Source organism: Triticum aestivum, chromosome 3B, assembly GCF_018294505.1.
Source record: "Triticum aestivum cultivar Chinese Spring chromosome 3B, IWGSC CS RefSeq v2.1, whole genome shotgun sequence".
NCBI lineage: Eukaryota > Viridiplantae > Streptophyta > Magnoliopsida > Poales > Poaceae > Triticum > Triticum aestivum.
Window position 1 is genome coordinate 845,011,538 of NC_057801.1, and position 21,020 is coordinate 845,032,557.

Genomic DNA, 21,020 nt, shown 5'->3' on the forward strand with positions numbered 1-21,020 from the left:
TGGGGGGAGGGGGGATCGGACGGCTCCTGCCTGCTAGATCGCACGGTTGTAGGCTGACCGGCCCAAACTTGGGCCGGTGCGCTGGCGCGTATGACTGCCCTTCTATTATTATGTACATCATGGCACTTTGCCTGCTGTTTGTTGTATTACCATATGAGGTCCCTATCAGTTTTTAAGTTGTGGCAAAAATTAAGCTTGATTTGGCCTAAATTCCCTAGGGAACGATTTTGTTCCCTTAATCGATCATTTACAGAGGATATATGGTTCGTACTGGGATCAGAGAGACGCTCCCCAGTTATTGGGGTCCTAGTTTTATAAACGTCCTCGTGCCGCAATTTTTTTAGAAAAGGGTCCTCGTGCCGCATACGAGCAAGAGAGTAGGTCCAAGCTTGCAACGACAAGACAAGCTGGGGGTGGGGATGGGGATGGATGCAACCTCATTTTGAAGTTTGAACAAATGAAAACACAAAGTCAAACACTGCATACGCCACGCTGCTCGGTTATAGTTCAGACACACATGCCGTGCCACTACATTCTACATACACCTTGATACAAGTGAGTTTCAATTCTACGCTAGCTACTCCAGAAATGGGTAATAGATAAAAAATGAAAGGGGTGTCGATGCAAGAGCTCGTGCCGTGGCAAGACATTCGTTCAGCCTGCAGTGCACGCGCTTCGATCCACATTTTGATGCTAGTAGTAGTATGTCTGAGTTTTCATCGGTGAATTCAGTCGGTCCGTCCGTCGTCGGTGGTTTCCGGCTGGTCACCGCGCCTGCTGCTAACGTGGACGTGGGTGGTCGGAGACTTCTTACTGCTGCCGCCGCTGGGTTTCCTGCCGGCGGGGATGCAGCGGGCGCGCACGCCGTCCACCTCCTCCGCCGCAAGCTCCAGCTTACAACCACCACTAGTAGTAGTAGTAGTACTAGCAGTGTTCATCGTGGACTCTCTGCTCCTGCACGCACAATTCAATTGAATCATCATTCATCATCACTCAGACCTCAGAAAGAAAGAGAGAAACAAAGGAGCATAGCTATCTAGTCAGATTTGGTGACCCGTGCGTGAATAGATCGAGCAACGCAAGCAATCTCGAGGAATCACTCCGACTCACTCGCCGACCGTGCAGCATCGTGGTCCTGCCTCTGCTCTGCACCCCAAAGGACTCGGAATTGTGCCGCAGCCAGAGCAGAGCAGATCAACTACGGTGAAACAGATCTTGCTCATCTGAAAGGAATCGTTCTGCATTTTACTGCTAAAGCCTAGCTACCAGCAATGCCAGATTCAGAGACTGGCAGTTGCAATATGGTGCCAAGTACTCCGAAAGTAGCTTTTCAGTGTGAGGCTAGATGCAAATTTTCTGAATTGTCTAAGCATCCAGCACCTAGCTAAGACTAGCAGCAATGGCAGTTTGACAGAGACAACATGGCGCTAAGTATTGTTTGGGAGTTTGGATTCTCAAAAAGTAGCTTTTTTCAGTGTGACTCTAGAGCACAACTTTTCTCCATTGTCCCTCACTCACCATGGCCAAGGCTCACCATGCACACGATAAGATAATCTCTCCCAAACAAGGTTGAGCTCCTACCTGTCGGCATTGTACGAAGACGAGCGCTTCAGAGCGCCCAGCTCCCCGCCGTGGCCGGCACGGTCGCCGCTCGCCGACTTCTTGGTCTCCACCAGGCTGCCGCTGAAGTACTCCCGCTCCATGCTTGCGCCGACGCCAATGCTGCCCGAGAACCCGTCTGCGCCGCCGGTGCTGCTGCTCAGGTCCGACCGACCGCGCGGCAGCCTGCGCTCCGCCGTGTACCTCGCGCCGCCCGGGCCGGTCTCGCGCTTGGGGGCCGCGGGGATGGAGCCACAGGAGATGAGCTGCATCAGCACCGCCGACGCGCGCATCCGCCCGCCCGCGATCACTCCCTGCTGCGCCAGGCCCGCGTCCTCCTCCCCCCGGCGTGCGGCGACGGTGCTCGATGCGGCGGCCACGCGGACGTCGTTGTTGATGAGCGTCTCCAGCGTGTCCGGGCTGCTGGACGACGGCGGGGGCGAGATCTCGTCCGCGCCGAGCTCCGTCGTCGGCTCGGGGCCCCGGCGCCGGCCGCGTCTCTCGTCGGTCTGCGTGGCCGCGTCCGCCCCGGCGCCGCCCCGCGCGGCGGCCACCCGGTACTCCCCGAGGTCGAAGGAGCTCCAGTTCTTGCGCCGGCCGTGCGCCCTGCTGATGCCCACTGCGGGCATCTTCTTGTTGTTCTCGCTCCCGGCCTGGCAGCTGGAGGTGGAGGAGGACGAGGAGGAGCCGGCGGAGGCGTCGCGCGGGTAGGGCGGCGCGGGGAGGAGGGGGAGCAGCTCGGAGCCCTTGAGCACGTACTCGGCGCCGCTGGCGGGGTGCACGGGGTCGTCGGCGGTGAGGTCGTGCCAGACGTAGCCGGCCTTGTAGCTCCGCTTGGAGGACCACGAGTAGGCGTCCGCCATGCCGGCGCCCCGCAGCACCGTCAGCCGGTCCAGCACGTCTGCGCCATCGGCAGACATTGTTAATTAAGCAGAGGCAGAACCTGACTCCATGACTGGCAGGGAGCTGAAGCGAGAGGAGGCAGAGGAGAGCGGAGCAGAGCGTGTACCTCGGAGGCAGAGGCCGTCCTGGGGGTTGGAGACGGGGACCTCCATGAAGTGCGGGTGGTCGAGCTGGCCGTTGCGCGAGAGGTAGTAGACGACGGGCACCTTGGCGGGCGGTGCGGCGTGGGCGTGAGCGTGACGCCTGGTGGTGGCGGAGGTGGTCTTGGGCGGCGGCTCGGTCCAGACGACGGTGCGCTCGGGGCTCGCCCACCGGCCACGGGAGCTCGCCATTGCCTTGCCTCGCCGAAGCTCTAGACGGAGCAGCTAGCTTGCAGTGGAGTGGAGTAGTGCTAGTGAGACCGTGGAGACGGTGAGAGTGGCGAGTGGCGTGGCGTGCCGTGTACTGGAAGGGGAGGAGAATGTCTACGTCACAAGTGTCGGGGCGTCGTGCCCTCCATTTTTATAGGGGGGTGATGACTGATGAGAGACGCCGTGTGGGCAATGGCGATGGAGGGCAATGCGTGGGCGGCGGGTTGGGTTCAAACTGGAGTGAGGAACGGGGAAGGAAGAGCTCGTGACTCGCTGACTGCTACCGACTGGTAATAGTAGATGGAGCATGGGGATGGATGCGGGGTGGAAGTGGAAATTCGGCCCATCTCTGAGCGGCGGCCTTCAACTCAGGGAGTATAGACTTTCTCAAAAAAAAAAAAAAGGGAGTATAGACTAGTGTTTGTACAATCACGTCGTCACGTGCTCGCTCGCCCTGTCCTCTCCGGCAGGCAAAAACAACCTAGTGGTCGTACCTAGTACTAGTACGTTGCGTACGTACCCGGCTGAGTTGACTACCACTAGTGCTTAGCTACCACCTGAGTGGTCTTCTCAGCCTTTTTCTCGTAACTCCGTGCGCCGGTGCATGCATATTTTTTAAAATTCAAATTCATCAACCTATGATCCTACAACTACACAACCCGCTACGCTACCAACATCTACGAAAGCTGCCTATCTAATCTTCTCGGCCCCCATGGATTTTCAGGTGGGTGGCCCCTTTCCCCTACCGATCCACTAATGACTCTCCACGTTGTTGTTTGCGTAAAGCAGGTAACAAATAGGGTCGCCCTCAGCCGTCTATTTCGGTCCCCTTTCAGCACAAATTGACAAATTTCGACAAATATTCGGCACAAATTCAACACTAACTAATTTTTGTCACATAGTTCATCGCACAAATGAATACAAATCAAACAGTTCAACAAATCAAACTCATAATTTGAACACAAATAAGCTAGGCGTTATCCTTGAGCCTCCATAGGTGCTTCACCAGATCATGCTGCAGTTCTTGATGCGTCTGTGGGTTTCGGAACTCTTGACGCATATTCAGGAAGGTAGGCCAGGTTGCCGGTAACTGGTGATCAACTTGGGCAAGAGGACCCTGCCTGTAATATGGTTTAGTGTCAAGCACTGGCTCTTCTTGCTCGGTCTCAATGATCATGTTGTGCAAGATGACATAGCAAGTCATGACTTCCCACATTTGATCTTTCGACCAGGTCAGAGCAGGGTACCGGACAACAAAAAATCGAGATTGGAGCACACCAAATGCCCGCTTTCACATCCTTCCCGCAAGCCTCCTGACACTTGGCAAAGTAGGAGTTCTTGCCTCCTGGCACAGGGTTTGAGATAGTCTTCCAAAATGTGGACCATCTCGGATAAATGTCATCTGCTAGGTAGTATCCCTTGTTGTAGTGGCGTCGATTGACCTCGAAGTTTACTGGAGGAACATGACCTTCAACAAGCTTGGCAAATACATTCGAGCACTGCAGTACGTTGATGTCATTGTGAGTACCTGACATACTAAAGAAGGAGTGCCAAATCCAGAGGTCCGGTGTGGCCACTGCCTCAAATACCACACTACAACCTCCTTTGACGCCTTTGTACATCCCCTGCTAAGCAAATGGACAGTTTTTTCATGCCCAATGCATGCAGTCGATGATTCCAAGCATCTCAGGGAATCTTCTTGCCGCATTCTGTGCTAGGATCCGGGCAGTGTCTTCAGCATTGGGTGATCGCAAGTATTATGGTCCAAACACTGCCCCCATTGCCCTGCAGAATTTGTATAAACACTCAATGGTGGTGGACTCGGCCATGCATCCATAGTCTTCCAGTATATCACTGGGAACTCCGTATGCAAGCATCCTCACAGTTGCCATGCACTTTCTGGAGTGAGGTGAATCCAGGTGTGCTGGTGCAATCCTTCTTACACTTGAAGTAGTTGTCGAACTCCCAGATGAAATTCACAATCCTGAGGTAGAGCTTTCGACTCATCCGATAATGGCGCCGAAATACTTTCTCGGCGTGTAGTGGAGCGGCGGCGAAGTAGTCGGCATAGAGCAAGTAGTAGCCCTGCAATCGATGCCTCTGCTTTGCCTTCTGCCAGCCCGGCGCCGATCCACCTCGCCGCGGCTTTGCATTGCTCACGAATAGGCCGACTAGAGCGGCGAGGATCATGAGGTGCTCTTCGTCCTGGGCATTGGCATCGGCATCAGCTTCCTCCTCCAGCAGTGTCGCGAATGCCTTCTTGTCGTCCGAGTCCGTCGCCGAGCAAACAAAACAACGAACACCTGGCGGGCGTGGTAGGTGCGCAGCCGCCGGTATCCCCGCCTGCGTGGACGGAGCGCCGAAAAGCTCGCCTGGGGGAACTTGAGGACTCCGGCGCATCCTGGGAGGGGGATGGCGACGGTTTTTTTTCGTCGCCGGTGAGATAAAGGTTGCCCTGGTGGGTCAGTTGGGGGTGCGAGTGGAGATGCTTTTATGTAGGTATAGCGTTGCCCTTCCTCAATTCAATCACATAGAAAACCTCGGTCTACAGGGTAAGGTAGGCTATACAGAGGGGTAGATTGGCCATTTGGTGCAACAGGCAATTAGGTGTGGAGGCCTGTCACTTGTTTTTGTCTTCTCTCCCCCTGTGAGTGAGTACTACTAGTAGCACTGAGTAACTAATGATACTGTGCAGGAAAGTAGCTGGAGTGGCAGCACCCTCTCTCTCTCTCGCTCTGCCGCGCCACAGTGAGGAAGATGTCGGATTAGCACTGCTGCTGCTGCTGCTAGTTTGAAACATGCACATACGATGGGTGGTTTGACTTGTTGATCATCCAAATCCACCAAACCGAGCTCCCTGCTTGCAATATTTGTTATTATTACCGCGACGCGCGATCTGAACGCGTCACCTGTATTTGTCTTTTCGCTTTATGCTGCCTACTTACAGTGGACTGTACCCGCTGACACCAATTAAGTATTACTGCGTGCCACTAGCTAGCGCATACACATGCAGTAACCCGGCTGTTACAGTCGACCAAAACACCCAGCAGGGCAAATCAATCTCCTCCTTACAGAGTATCGGATTCCATGATTCTCAAATAAGAGCATCAGTATCAGATTCCATGCTCGATCAATTTCTTTTTTCAACGGCGAGTCAGCGGAGGTGCGCGCGTTGACCTAGTCAAATTAAGGCCGGGGTCCGTCCGTCGGGGGAGCATGGTCTGAAAGCACGCGTTACGCGTACCACACGGGTCAAATCGCTGCCCACGTACGCGACCTCTCGCCTCCGCCGCTAGCTCGCTCGGTACCGGTCCCGGGACGCCGACGCCACATGCATCCACCATGCGTGTGCGGCCCGGAGGTGGCTTACTTAATTATTTTGGCCATGCATGCATGGCTCCATTAGTTAGCTAATTATAGTAGCATAAGCGTGTGAACCGATCGGCTTATCGGTGCATCCACACTCCGTGCTGCAGCTGAGAGTCCAACTTGTGGCTCACTGAGGCCGGGCATGCTTATGTACGCTGCTATGCTTTGCTCAAGGGATTGATCGATGGATGGATCGGGCAGCGGCACATGCACGAGGACTGAGATTGTTCGCTTGCATGAAGCAGAGGCTACCCTTGTCATCGTCTCGTCGACCGGCCGACAGACCACATGGTGCCACGGCGCCACTGCCGGTGTTCCGTTTCCTCCGGTTTTAGCGGATGCCAGAGTTCGCCATACCGCCTTTAGCAAATGCTTTCCAGGCCCCTGTGGGAGCCTTTTGTTTTTGTCACCAGAAATCCTCTTCTGCTTCCGAGCTCAAACGAGCTTAGGATAAACAGTAAAATTGGAAGAAAAAAATTGTTGAAAATGGGCCAACGACGCAAAATCGTATTCAATTGGGAGCTCCAATATATACCATTCAGCAAAATACTAGCCTCCGTGGGCAACGACGCATGTGAAATACTAGGCTGCATGGTGCTTGGTCTCTAAACCATCGCGTTCAATTGGGAGCTCCAATATATCCTGCGCGTAACACACAGATAGCAAGCAAACACACACTACACTACACTGTGCACCTTGATAAATGGTCGACGACGCATGTAACGCACGCTCGGCACAAGATGGCCCATGTCCGTGCCGATGGAACAAGGATGGGGTTGGGGTGAAGAAACGCACGCTCAGCACAAATGGCCCAGTGTCCGTGCCGATGGGAGCAAGGATAGGGTGGGGTGAAGAAACACACGCGCGCTCGGGCAGCACGCTAGGTGACAGATTGGGGCCTCCCACCGGTCGACAACCGATGAGCGTTCTAAACACATGCTTTTGTGAAAGAAAAAAAACTTTATGTTAGCTTGGACCTCTATGGGCTGAGGGCAATTATGGGTCCGTTTTGTGATAGGCCTATCAACGCCACGGTTTGCCACACATTTTCCCTGGACTTGGCTAAGGTTACTAGTTAAAATTCCCTTAAAAAGGCTAAGCTTACATTAATAAAATTGAAGCCACAAGTTGGCAAGTCTAAAAAAAAATCTTGCCACACATTATGAGTGTCTGTGATGCAAGACCATAGTGTGCCAATAAACATCTCCCCTCAGATGTGATTTGAACCAAACACCCACCTAAGTAATACATGCATTCGCCTAAAAAAAGTAATACTAGCATATACGGAGTATATATAGAGTAACCTAGTTGTCGCAATCGACAAAACAATCAGTAGCACAAATTGACCTCGACATGCAGAGTTATTAATCTGGATCATGGCAATTGGGAAGTGTATCCGATCCACTTGATCAATATTTTTGAAATGAACTCCCCCGCAAATAAAAATTGAAATGAAATACCGCCCAGCAGACGTGCGATGCGCCCACACTGCGCCCACACCACCACCTATGATGGCACGTACGTACAGTACACATGAACATGGCGCGCGCATCGAGAGGAAATCCAGTCAACGGTGTAGAGCGTGCGTTGACCCTGGGTATGGCTCAAATATTTGGAAGGCCCGGGTCCGTCGCGGCATGCAGCAGCGGTCGGAGGTCGGAACGCACGCGTTTTGAGTATCGGCCGGGTCAAAGATGCTGCAATCTGGGCGACCTCCCGGCCGGCCCCAGCACCGCACATGCAACGACTGCGTGCATGGCCCGGGGGTTCTTTTGGCAATGCATGCCAGCTTGGCTCCATTTGTTAATTATTATGCCAACTCCACCGCCCGATTCCAAACGGACGTCCGTTTTGTCCGTATTCTGTCCGTTTGGGTAGGGGGATGGGGTCGTGTCCGGGCGTGTCCTGGGATGTGATGGCCGTGCGCCCAGCGTGCGGCCGCATCCGTTTGCCCCCATCTCGTCCGCCAGGCCTAAAAATGCCCATATTTTCATACGAAAACAAGTTTGCATGTTCAAATATTAATTGTTTAAAAATTAAAATAGTTTTACAACCCAATCAAAATTGTCTCTAATAAAGATAGTTTTACAATCAAATCGAAATTGTCTTGAATGAACATAAAACGAACAAATACATCTATCGGTTGCCAATATGCTCCAAGACATGCTCAACCAAGTCATTTTGAAGAGCCTTATGAATGTGCCAATCACGCAGCTCACGATGGAACTGGCAGAACTGATCAAACGTGGCCGGTTCTTGGTGCAGGGGCTCAACATTGTCACCTTGATAATTAAATCCTTGGTCGAAGATACTGTCATCACGCTCGCCCTCGATGATCATGTTGTGCATGATCACACAAGCAGTCATCACCTCTCAAAGCTTCCTTTCATCCCATGACAGTGCAGGGTATCGAACGATGCCCCATCGGGATTGAAGCACACCAAAAGCACGTTCCACATCTTTTCTAGCACTCTCTTGCATTTGGGCAAATCTCTTTCTCTTCTCACCTTGGGGCTTTGAGATTGTCTTCATAAAAGTTGACCACTGAGGATATATACATCAGGTAGATAGTATCCTTTGTTGTACTGGTGGCCGTTGACCTCAAAGTTGACAGGTTGGGAGCGGCCTTCTGCAAGCCTCGCGAAGACTGGAGAACGTTGCAGCACGTTGATATCATTGTGAGAACCTGCCATACCGAAGAAAGAATGTCATATCCAGAGATCTTGCGATGCCACCGCTTCTAATATGACAGTGCACTCGCTAACATGCCCCTTGTATTGGCCCTGCCAAGCAAATGGACAGTTCTTCCACTCTCAGTGCATACAATCTATGCTGCCAAGCATGCCTGGAAAGCCTCTAGCTGCGTTGGTCGCCAACAATCTCTCTGTATCAGCGGCAGCTGGCTGCCTCAAGTACTCTAGGCCAAACACCTCGATCACAGCTTGGCAGAACTTGTACATTGGCATCAGACATGTTGTCCACCAGATCACCTGGAATTCCATAGGCAAGCATGCGGACGGCCGCGGTGCATTTCTGATAAGAGGAGAATCCAAGCTTGCCAAGGGCATCCGTCTTGCACTCGAAGTATGGGTCATGAGCAACCACTCCCTCTCGAATACGATTGAACACATGCCTTGCCATTCGAAAACGACGACAGAATTTATCCGGCTTGAAGAGCGGTTTGTTGGAAAAGTAATCGGCATAGAGCAGGGCGTGGCCTCTCTCTTTGTTGCGGTTCAGGTTGGGAGCACGGCCAGGGACTGACCCCCTGTACCGAGGAAGCTGTCGTTGAATGTAGTCGTGAACGACCAGTGCAGCCACCACAAGATCTTCATCATCCGATGAAGATGAAGAATCGTCCGATGAACAAAGAAAGTGGTGGAAGAAGGACTCATCTCCACTGTCCATACCTTTGTGGGCAAAATGGCGAACACCTTGCGGTAGTGGTGGCGAAGAGGCCGCGATGATCACCTCGACGCAGCAGGGTGGTTGCCGGTGGCTACTGGCCGCTCTGAAGCCGTGGGAAGCTGTCGCGGCCGCCGTGGTACGTCGCCGGCGGTCGTGTCTCCTCTGCCACCGGCAAAGACGGGGACGGCCAAATCTCCTCCAATCGACGACCAAAACTACGGCGAAAGCGCGGGCGTGGTGGCGGCCATGTCTACACGTGGTTTGGTATGGACGGCCGGGGGCTGCGCGGTGCGGAGGCGGCCGGAGAATAGCGGCGGCGCCGACGGCGGGGTGGGGCGGGAGAGAGAGGGTTGATGCGTTGGGAGGAAGGGACTGCTAGTGTCCCTGACAGGCGGGCTACGAGGGGGACAAGGGCGTGCGTCGTGGCCGTTCGCGCGCGTCCGTTTCACCCCAAACCGAGCGTAACTTTGGGCCGGGGATGGGTCGAAAACGGACGGATTCCGAACATTTGTCCGTTTGAGGCCACGCGTTGGACCGCGCTATTCGTCCGTTTAACCCAAACGGACGCACCCGGACAAGATGGGGTCGCGTGGTGGAGATGGCCTTAATCTTGTGCACGCTGTCGGTGCGTCGATACTACCTGCCTTCCTTCCTGCAGCTATGGCTGAGCCTGCCTGAGAGAGAGAGAGTGGACAGGACCCAGAGTCCAAACGAAACGATGCATGCAAGCACTGCTGGGCTATCGGATCTCATGCAGCGCGACGGGAAGGGAGATCGGTGGCATGCACGCATGCACGTCGTCAGGACAAACATCGATCTGATCGTTTGGTAGACAACTTGTGCTGGGCATGCTGCTCGTCAGCATTGCTGACGCTTGGGCCGGGTAGTACTATGCTATGCAAACATGCATAAGCTGCTGCTGCCGCTGCAATGCTTGTGCTGAATGGATCTATCGTCGTCGACCGAGCTCGGGCGGGACGCATGATCGATCGGGCGCGCAGCAGCGTACATACACAGGACAGGAGGCTTTCACGGACGGACCATGCAGTTAGACACGGTCGCATGCATGCCACGAGTTGCATGCGTACATGTGGCAGATGCTACCGTCGACCGGCCGAGTGAAACCGACAAACCACATGGTGCCATTGTGCCACTGCGGCCGTTTACCTAATCCCGTTTTAGCGAAATGGCCATATGTATTGGCCATATAGAGGGAAAGGAAGGTCTCAGAGCTCGATCAGCCCAATGCTTTGCCAGTTATTCAGTGGTTCACGCCTGACACGGACAAATGTTATCTCTTTTTTTTTTTTTTTTTTTTTTGCGAAAGACAAATGTTATCTCTTGGATGGCGGCAAATAGGAGAGTCAAGTTTGGACGATGTTCGCGACAGTTCCTTCGCTGCTGCTGCAGTTTTCATTTTTTGTCTCTTCTGCATTTTGTTTTCGGCTTTCTATTAGTATATTTTTCTTCATATCTCGTTTTCTCTTTTTTTTGGCGAATATCATATCTCGTTTTCTCTGGGATTTGTTTTTTTTTCAGTTTTTTTCTTTGAGATTTTGGTTTTCTCTTGTCTTTTCTTCTATGTTGTTTTGCAGTTGCACATACTGTAAACATTTTCTAATATTTAGTGAACTTTTTTTTAATATATGATGAACTTTTTAAAATATTATGGTTGTTTTCAAATATAGGACGAATAATTTTCATATACGATTAACTTTTTGAATATATGATGAACTTTTATTTATATATGGTAGATAGATAAAAAATATATAAAATAAAAATAAAGATAAGTAAATTGCAGCAAGGTATCTTTGGATTTTTAATATATGATAAATATAGACTCGGGGGCCATAGTTTTCACTAGAGGCTTATCTCTTGGACATAGCAAACGGTGGGTAAACAAATTACTGTTGGGCGATTGATAGGAAAGCGCATAGTTATGACCATATTCAAGGCAATGATCATGTATATAGGCATCGCGTCCGAGACAAGTAGACCGACTTCTGCCTATATCTACTACTATTACTCTACACATCGACCGCTATCCAGCATGCATCTAGAGTATTAAGTTCATAAAGAACGAAGTAATACCTTAAGCAAGATGACATGATGTAGACAAAGTAAACTCAATCAATATGAATAAAACCCCATCTTTTTATCCTTAATGGCAATGATACAAATATGTGTCATGTCCCCTTCTGTCATTGGGATTGAGCACCGCAAAATCGAATCCATCACAAAGCACCTCTCCCATTGCAAGATAAGCTGGAATGCTAACAATGCAAGCACATAGCAAAATGATCTTGCCTTTATAGGTAAGGTACCTCCCCAACCAGCAAGAAATGTTTTATTAATCCTATCAATGATAGGTTGCAAGTCTTCTTTCCTGAGATTGTCATAGTGCAAAGGCACCCCCAAATATTTAATGGAAATTGGTTTTGTACCCCCCTGCGTCCGGAAACCCAGCCTTCCACGGAAGGGAGCCTGGCGTGCCTCGTGTCCGTCCAGGGTGCTCAGGATTCCCGAGGGCCATTGTGAGCTCGTCGTTCTCTCTGTCTGGAACGAACGTCTCTTCCTACGCTTTCTCAATATACTCCTGAAGCCTCCTAACGGGTATTCGCAGTTGCTCTTCCGTCCAAACGCACTTCCCTGATACAGGGTCCAAGGTTTCGCCAACCCCGAAGAACCAAGTCCGGCAACGGACTGGCCATCTCAATGTCTCTGGTTCGACCCCTTTAGCAATCAGGTCGTTCTCAGCCTTGTCACACAAAGGTCGGGCTTTGAGGTAACCACCTGACCCCGTGCAATGGTGATGCTTCTTCTTCGCAGCATTAATCTTGCTTGTCGCTGACATCTTCTTACTTTTTTCTGATGTCTTGTGGGCCACAAATGCGGGCCATTGATCTCTGATCTTCTCAAATCGGCCGGTGAATTCTGGTGTCTCTTCTTTGTCGACAAACGTTTTCAGCTCATTCTTCCACCTCCTGAATAGTTCTGCCATCTTCTTAAGAGCATGAGACTTGATCAATTCCTCTTTAATTGGCTTCTCTGGATCCTCCTCTGGCGGTAGGGTGAAATTTGCCTTAAGCGTTGTCCAAAGATCTTCTTTCTACATATCGGAGACATAAGACGTCGGCACCTCAGGGTCTTCCTTCTTTGGCTTTAACCATTGTTGGATACTGATCGGGATCTTGTCCCTAACAAGAACCCCGCACTGAGCACGAAATGCATCCCTTGTCCGGATGGGTTCAATCGGCTTGCCATCGCGCGCGATTGCTGTGATCTCAAACCTTTCATCCGAGCGCAACTTTTTCTTCGGGCCTCGTTTCTTTACCGAAGTTGAGCTCGATCCGGAGGGCTAGAGAAAAAAGAAGAAAGACGAGAGTTAATTAATATGTGTACATACGAAAACAATGAATGCATCAATTAACTAGTTAGCACGGGCTTAACTAATATATACATACCTGGCCGGACTCGGTTTGGTCACCGGAGCCGTCATCACGGTCTCCTTCTTGTACCTCCATTGGGTCACCGGAACCATCATGAACATAGCCCTCTTCTTGTACCGGCATTAATGGGTCACCAGAGCCATCATGAACATATCCCTCTTCTTCACCCCGTCCTTCCTGACCATCAGTGTCGTTCAGAAACGACGCAACGACATCACTTCCTTATGCGATTATCTCCCCCAACATCGCTTCTGTTGCTTCATCTCGGGAGTGCTTCATAGTTTCTGCAAATATTTACAACATGTCAATTATTATTCAAACATGGTACAGATGGATATATATTAGTGGCAAACGTACAACTAGCTAGCTAATCACAATAAGGAATCATGTTAGTGGCCTCGATGCTGCTTCTCTAGGGTTTGGGGTGGCCTAGACAACGCTTCAAGGGTTTGGGTGGCCTCGACGACAAGCTCTTTTAACTTGGTAAATTTGGGTGGCCTCGAGAGAGTTTGTCGGGTAGGGGCGCGGCGGGAGGGGCTAGGAGACCAACATCATTTTTTCTCTAGGGTTTGGGTGTCCTCGACTGTTTTGGTCGAGCGAGAGGGCCGAGGGGGGTGCTCCCGTGGTATAAGTTATCACGGTCGAGAGGGGGTATATATATCAACCGCCCCTCATGTTGAAGTTACCCGGGAGGGGGTTATATCGACAACGACGCGACATACATATACATGGGAAAATAATGTTCTCGGGGAGGGGGTATATCGGTACCCCCCCTCGTGTTGAAGTTCTCAGGAGGGGGTATATCGACAACGACATACCCGATAAAAAATAATAAGACAAAAGAAGAAATAAAAAGAGGAGAAGAAGAAAGGAATAGAAGAGAAGCAATCGAAGAAAAAAAAGAAGAAAAAAAGGAGAAGAAGAAAGGAATAGAGGAGAAAGAATAAAAAAATAGAAGTATTTTTTTATTCTTTCTCCTCTATTCCTTTCTTCTTCTCCTCTTCTTTTTCTTCTTTTTTCCTCTTCTTATTTATTTCTTCTCTTCTTCCTCTCCTCTTCTTCTCCTTTCTTCCTCTTCTTATTTTCCTTTTTCTCCTCTCATTCTTTTTCTTCTTCTTCCTTTCCTAGCTAGATATTTAAAATTTTTCTAAAAATTAAACTAACCTAAAATGTACTAAATCAGAGAACATATATAGATAAAACTCTTCTAAGAATCTAACTTGCATATATGTATACTTTAAAACATCATTAATTACAATTGAAAAAAATACATACATACATACAAAAAACATCTAAAAACATGTAAAAAATCTAATAAAAATTAAAAAAACATAATTAACCAAATAAAAATTAACCAGGGGCGGCGTTGGACAGGGATGGCGGGGGCGGGCCGCGGGTAGGGGCTCGGGCGCGGGGCAGGGACCGGTGCGGCGCGGCGCCAGCGACGACGTGGTCGAGGGCAGGAGCGGCACGGCGACGGCATCGGAGGCAGGGACGGTGCGGCGACGGTGTCGGACGGCAGGGGCGACGAGGGCGCCGGCGCGTGGGGGCGGTCTGTGGGTAGGGGCTCGGGCGCGGGGCAGAGGCGACACGACGACGACGAGGAGCAGCGCTGGGGCGTCGGGCAGGGAAGGCGAACTAAAATAAAATTTTCACAACTGCTAATTATATACCCAAGACATTGGTACCGGTTCATGGCACCAACCGGTACCAATGCCCACCCTTTAGTCCCGGTTGGGGCCACCAACCGAGACCAAAGGCCTCTGCTTCAGTACCAATGCTCCCCCCTTTAGTCCCGGTTGGTACCACCAACCGGGACAAAAGGCCCCTGTGCTGCCCGCATCGCGGCCAAAGTTTAGTCCCACCTCGCTAGTTGAGAGCGGCGCGCAGTGGTTTATAAGCCCCAATGCCGCACCCCTCTCGAACTCCTCTCCACTGCAGGGGGTCTACTTGCTACTGCTTTGCCTGATGGGCCTTCTGGGCCTACTGCGGGCCTGAATCCTGGCCCATGGATGGGTTTCTAGTAGTATTCAGGCCGTGGTGGCCCAGTTGGTGGCAATTTTTTTATCTTCTCCCAGTTTTTTTTGTTTTCTTTTTTGCTTTATTTATTTTGATTTGTTTCTACTTACAACAAAATACTTATTTATTTTATTTTATTTTGTTTATAATCACTTATTAATTTTATTTTATGATAATTCTTTTTGCTATTAAAGTTTCTAACAAAAAAAGTTCTTTATGAAAATTCTTTTTGCTTTTAATGATTTTGATCAGAAAATACTTTGATAATTTTAGTTGCATCAATTTTATATAATTTTAGTTGCAATAATACTAGAAGTTTTTTATAATGTTTTGAAAAGAAAATACTTTGATAATTTTAGTTTCATAAATTTTATTTATGTTATTAATTTTTTTTGTTTCTACTTATCTATTTTATTAAAGTTTATATTATTTTGTTTCAAATTACTTATTTATTTTATTTTATTTTGTTTCTGACTTCATTTGTTATTTTTCATGCATTTACTGATTATTTTGAGCTATAAGACCATGAAATTGAAAAGCATTTGAAATGAACTCTGAAAAGGTTCCAAGTTGGCATGGTATCATCATTTCATCCACATAGCATGTGCAAGATAGTAGAGAGGCTTACGGCAAAAACTGGATGCACTTCGTGTACAAAACAGACAATCTCCTTCGAAGTATCAGGGTTTCATACGGAAACTCGTCTGTTAGAAATGGATTTCATTTCTTTTAACTTATTTGAACCTCCTAGTTTTTCTGTGTTCAAAATGCACCATTCAAAGCCACATCATCAATTTACAACCCTTTCTGACTTCATTTGATATTTTTCATGCATTTACTGATTATTTTGAGCTATAAGACCATGAAATTGAAAATCATTTGAAATGAACTCTGAAAAGGTTCCAAGTTGGCATGGTATCATCATTTCACCCACATGGCATGTGCAAGAAAGTAGAGAGGCTTACGGCAAAAACTGGATGCACTTCGTGTACAAAACAAACAATCTCCTTCGAAGTATCAGGGTTTCATACGGGAACTCGTCTGTTACAAAGGGATTTCATTTTTTTGAACTTATTTGAACCCCCTTGTTTTTATATATTCAATATGCACCATTCAAAGCCACATCATCAATTTACAACCCTTTCTAACTTCATTTGTTATTTTTCATGCATTTACTGATTATTTTGAGCTATAAGACCATGAAATTGAAAATCATTTGAAATGAACTCTGAAATGGTTCCAAGTTGGCATGGTATCATCATTTCACCCACATAGCATGTGCAAGAAAGTATAGAGGCTTACGGCAAAAACTGGATGCACTTCGTGTACAAAACAGACAATCTCCTTCGAAGTATCAGGGTTTCATACGGAAATTCGTATGTTACAAAGGGATTTCATTTTTTTTGAACTTATTTGAACCCCCTTGTTTTTCTGTGTTCAAAATGCACCATTCAAAGCCACATCCATCAATTTACAACCCTTTCCGACTTCATTTGTTATTTTTCATGCATTTAGTGATTATTTTGAGCTATAAGACCATGAAATTGAAAAGCATTTGAAATGAACTCTGAAAAGGTTCCAAGTTGGCATGGTATCATCATTTCACCCACATAGCATGTGCAAGAAAGTAGAGAGGCTCACGGCAAAAACTGGATGCACTTCGTGTACAAAACGGACAATCTCTTTCGAAGTATCAGGATTTCATACGGAAACTCGTCTGTTACCAAGGGATTTCAATTTTTTTGAACTTATTTGAACTCCCTTGTTTTTCTGTGTTCAAAATGCACCATTCAAAGCTGTAAGACCATGAAGTTGAAAAGCATTTGAAATGAACTCTGAAACCAAAGTACATACATAGTTCTCCAGAGCATTAAAACCAAAGTACATACATAGTTCTCATTGAACAACATATAGCTCTCCAGAGCATCTAATTAAACCATACATTGAAATTATATAAAACATTTCAATGCAAAAACAGATGCGATCATAACCACAACCAAGGTAACAACTGATCCAACTGCATAATGATACCAAGCCTCGGTATAATGGCATATTTTATAATCTTTTTAATCTTCAACCGCATTGCATCCATCTTGATCTTGTGATCATCGACGACATCCGCAACATGCAACTCCAATATCATCTTCTCCTCCTCAAATTTTCTTATTTTTTCCTTCAAGTAATTGTTTTCTTCTTCAACTAAATTTAACCTCTCGACAATAGGGTCGGCTGGAATTTCTGGTTCAACAACCTCCTAGATAAATAAAATATATGTCACATTGGTCGGCATAATTGTCATAAACAATAAATGAACCAAATAGTTATGAAAAGATAATATATACCACATCTGAATCATAGACAAGACAAGGGCCGACGGGGGCGGATACCAAAACCATCGCACTATATAATAATAAGGAATAATAAAAGTAAGAAAATTAGAGAACTATCTATCTGAATTCAGATTTTTTTTCTTTCAGAAAGAAGATAAGAACAAGAGGCTCACCACGGTGGTGCCGGCGACGAGACCGGTGCGGGTGATCGACGGCGGTGAAGACGGGGCGGGGATGGGGCGTGACGGACCGCTAAATCTAGACAAATCTCGTTGAAAATGGAGCTCGGAGGTCGAGTTTTGAGAGGAGAAAGCTTAACTAGTGTGGCTCGGGCATTTCATCGAACACCTCATGTGCATAGGCGGTGAACTAGAGCACCCAAATGCCCTCCCCTCGCCGGCTTGACAAAACAGAGCACTCTGGAGTGCTCTGCCGCGGCGATGGGTATATGTAGGCAAGTTATTTGTCCCGGTTCGTGGCATGAACCAGGACTAAAGCCACCCCTTCTGTCCCGGTTCAAGCCACGAACCGGGACCAATGGTTGTGGGCCAGCAGCGAGGACCATTGGTCCCGGTAACCGGGACAAATGGTTCCACACGAACCGGGACCAATGCCCACGAGGCCCCGGCCGGCCCCCTCGGTTCACGAACCGGGTCTAATACCCCCCATTGGTCCCGGTTCTTGAAGAACCGGGACTAATGGGCTGGCCAGGGCCGAACGGTAGCCCTGTTTTCTACTAGTGCCAATTGAGATTGAAATATCAGAAAGCATATATACCTTTCATCGTGATAGTGTTCTTGACAAAAATATGCCAAACACAAAGTTTAACTTACACTGTTCAAGTAAAAAATAACAGAAAACAATGGCTTAGAAGCAATGATATTGATATGGGAAACCCACTTTTGGTCGACTCACCTATTTGGGCTTTATGTTCTTGTCGCAGATGGTGGTGTAGATGATGTGTCGATTTGGTTGTCATTCCCCTCCACATATGGGGCCTCTCCATCATGCCGAACTTGCTTAACAAGAGTTCTCAAAGTAAACATCTCATTGAAGATTAGAACACCACAACACCAAAGACGTCCCATCACGAAACACATGATAAAGCCGTCGAAGCATACATACGATAAGATCCCGTTACCTTCTCGCATGTGATTATCATGGGGGTTGTTCATCCAGTAGTTCCGGTCCTGGTAGCGGCTAGTCCATGCTAAGGATGATCAGGCTCCTTACATGGCAGGAGTTGAAACCATGGTCGGTTAGATCATATCCACAACCAATGGCTGCAAATAGTGGAGAGTACAAGCATGTGACCTTGACATCCCGACCTAGTTGCGATTTGAGTGGCAGGAAACCTTCTTGGACATCTTCATATCCATCTTCCTCGCCGATGGAGAGGTCTCTAGCTAGTGTGATGTCAACTGGTTCTTCAACCATAACCAGGCTGCTGGCAAGAGGTGCCTTAGCCTTCGGTTTGAGCAGTGACCTTGTGAACCTCCTCTTTGTTGCGACCGAATCTACCGACATGTGTCCTATAATTTCATTATTTGCAAACTCTCTGTCCAGTCCAAGTAGGGACCATGTGAAGCGTCTTTTAGGCTTGATCTTGGCAGGGAAGCAGGTGCGGCGACATACTCAGAGAGTCATAACAGTGGAAGTGGTTGTTGCGATATTCTCAAGGGCCATGGCAGTGGAAGAGGGTGTGGAGTATCCTCCTCTGCCATGGCAATGGAAGTGGGTGTGACAGAATCCTTGGCGACCATGGCAGTGGAAGGCGGAGTGGCGGCCATGGCAGTGGAATTGAGTGTGGTGGCATCCTCAGCGGCCATGGCAGTGCCAGCGGTTTTGGAAGCATGCTTGGTAGCCAGGACAATTGGCCGACACATTGTCCAGTATGTTGGGTTCATTAGATCCATGACATGCATGCATGAGCTTGTTATTTTGTTTTCTCTAGTCAAGGTTGAGGATTTAAGCAAATCTGATAGTGCATCCAATTCCATTCGAGCACACTCTTTGGTATTCTGCATTGCATGTGAAGTAGCAACGCTAGGTGCGTCATGTGATGCCATCTCACCGCTAGATTCAACCTCCTTTCCATCTCACCTGATGCCATGTCATCTGTTTGGTTTTGAGGGGAGACGACATTATTGGACTCATCCTCCTCCTCCTCCAGCTTTTCCGTTGGCAGCAGGTTGGCACACAGGCCCTTGAGGTCAACATCGCCTTGAGTGTTGGGCTGCCCTCATATTTTGCTGTTATTAGATCTCTTAATATCTTTTTTTCCCTAAAAATCTGGAAAGGGTTGACTAACTTGCTAGTCAATGGAAACCCACATAATTAGCGTGAACTCCTCACAGAATGTGCATAATAGCCACTATCCTCATAGCATGATCACATTTTCATCCAACGACCATTGATTGGTCTATGCAACGCTAGCAATCACTAGTGTGATCCCTATCGGTTAATTTTAAAAAAATATTCGCTAATTTCTAGAAAATGTTTGTACCATTAAACAAAATGAATGTCAGATTACAACAGTACTCAATCATTTAGAAAAAATTACGTGGTATTTTAAGAAAATGTTATACAATGTAAAACAAATTCATCTAATTCAAACAAAATGTTTCTTCCAATTCAAAAAATGCATGCTACATTTTTTAAAAGATTCATGAATTTCAAAAAAAATGTGACATTTAAAATATAAATTATCCAATATATAAAAAAATCACATCGTTCAAAAATGTTGTTTCATAGCATACAAAATAATGTCCCAATGTGTATTCGCAAAAATCTTCAGAACAAGTATTTGGAAAAGTTAATCATGTATTTGAAAATTGTTATCTGATTTCAAACAATGTTCCGAATTTAAAGAAATATTCACAAATTAAAAAATATCCCACGTTTTTAAAAATGTTCACGGATGTTCAAATGGAGAATAAAGAAGGATAATTCAGAATAAAAAATCAACCAAAAAACATGCAAAAAAAACAGGCTGGGAGGAAAATAGTGATTGGGCCGACCAATGTGGAACTGCGCTCTCGCCGGGGGTGCACATTTGCCCAGTAATACCCATATTTGCTTAGGGAATAGGAGAGTATTGGTGGGCCGACCCAACCACTATTTTTCGCAGTGGTAAACACTTTTGTCATACAATCCTTAAGAAGGTAACTTAAACGACCGCATACACTATGATTGCATCATGGGTGATGTCCTTAATACCCATAGCATTGACGATTCTCCTTTTTTTTGATGTGGGAATAAAAGGAGAGACCAAATTAATGTATTTGTATGTTTTGTCCAGTTTTTAAAATTTTAAAAAATTATGACCTGTTTTCAAAATCCACATTTTTCAAATTTGTATTTTTTTTTCCTGAAATCATGATCTTTTTTCAAATTTTGAATCTACTCATGCACGTGTTTTTTTTGAAAAAAATGAACTGTTTTAAAATGAAAAAGGATTAAAATCAATCGACCGATTACTGCTCAGCGTCAGCCAGGTATGGAGCCATCACATTGCGTTCCGTGATCCTATGAAGATACTCCGTATTTGCATGTGCGGCCTACTTACTTCCATTAGATTTCCATTGTTTCTG

The 21,020-nt window shown here is 47.6% G+C and overlaps 1 protein-coding gene across 1 annotated transcript; it reads right to left on the reverse strand.

Moving 5' to 3' along the window:
• Window positions 1–456: 456 nt before the first annotated feature.
• LOC123072883 (protein SOSEKI 5) lies at window positions 457–3,093 on the reverse strand. The gene is made up of 3 exons (XM_044496554.1): window positions 2,609–3,093; window positions 1,582–2,500; window positions 457–954 (listed from the first exon to the last, which is right to left on the reverse strand). Exons 1-3 carry the CDS (start codon window positions 2,832–2,834, stop codon window positions 729–731), a joined length of 1,371 nt encoding a protein of 456 aa, XP_044352489.1. The 5' UTR covers window positions 2,835–3,093; the 3' UTR covers window positions 457–728.
• Between the last annotated feature and the right edge of the window lie 17,927 nt (window positions 3,094–21,020).

What these genes read in the sequence shown, in the direction of transcription:
- LOC123072883 (XM_044496554.1), bottom strand. Translation starts at nt 2,834, where the DNA reads ATGGCGAGCTCCCGTGGCCGGTGGGCGAGCCCCGAGCGCACCGTCGTC. An exon ending in GGACGGCCTCTGCCTCCGAG is followed by an intron (nt 2,501 to 2,608) that starts GTACACGCTCTG and finishes CCGATGGCGCAG; the next exon opens with ACGTGCTGGACCGGCTGACG. An exon ending in TCTTCGTACAATGCCGACAG is followed by an intron (nt 955 to 1,581) that starts GTAGGAGCTCAA and finishes TTGTGCGTGCAG; the next exon opens with GAGCAGAGAGTCCACGATGA.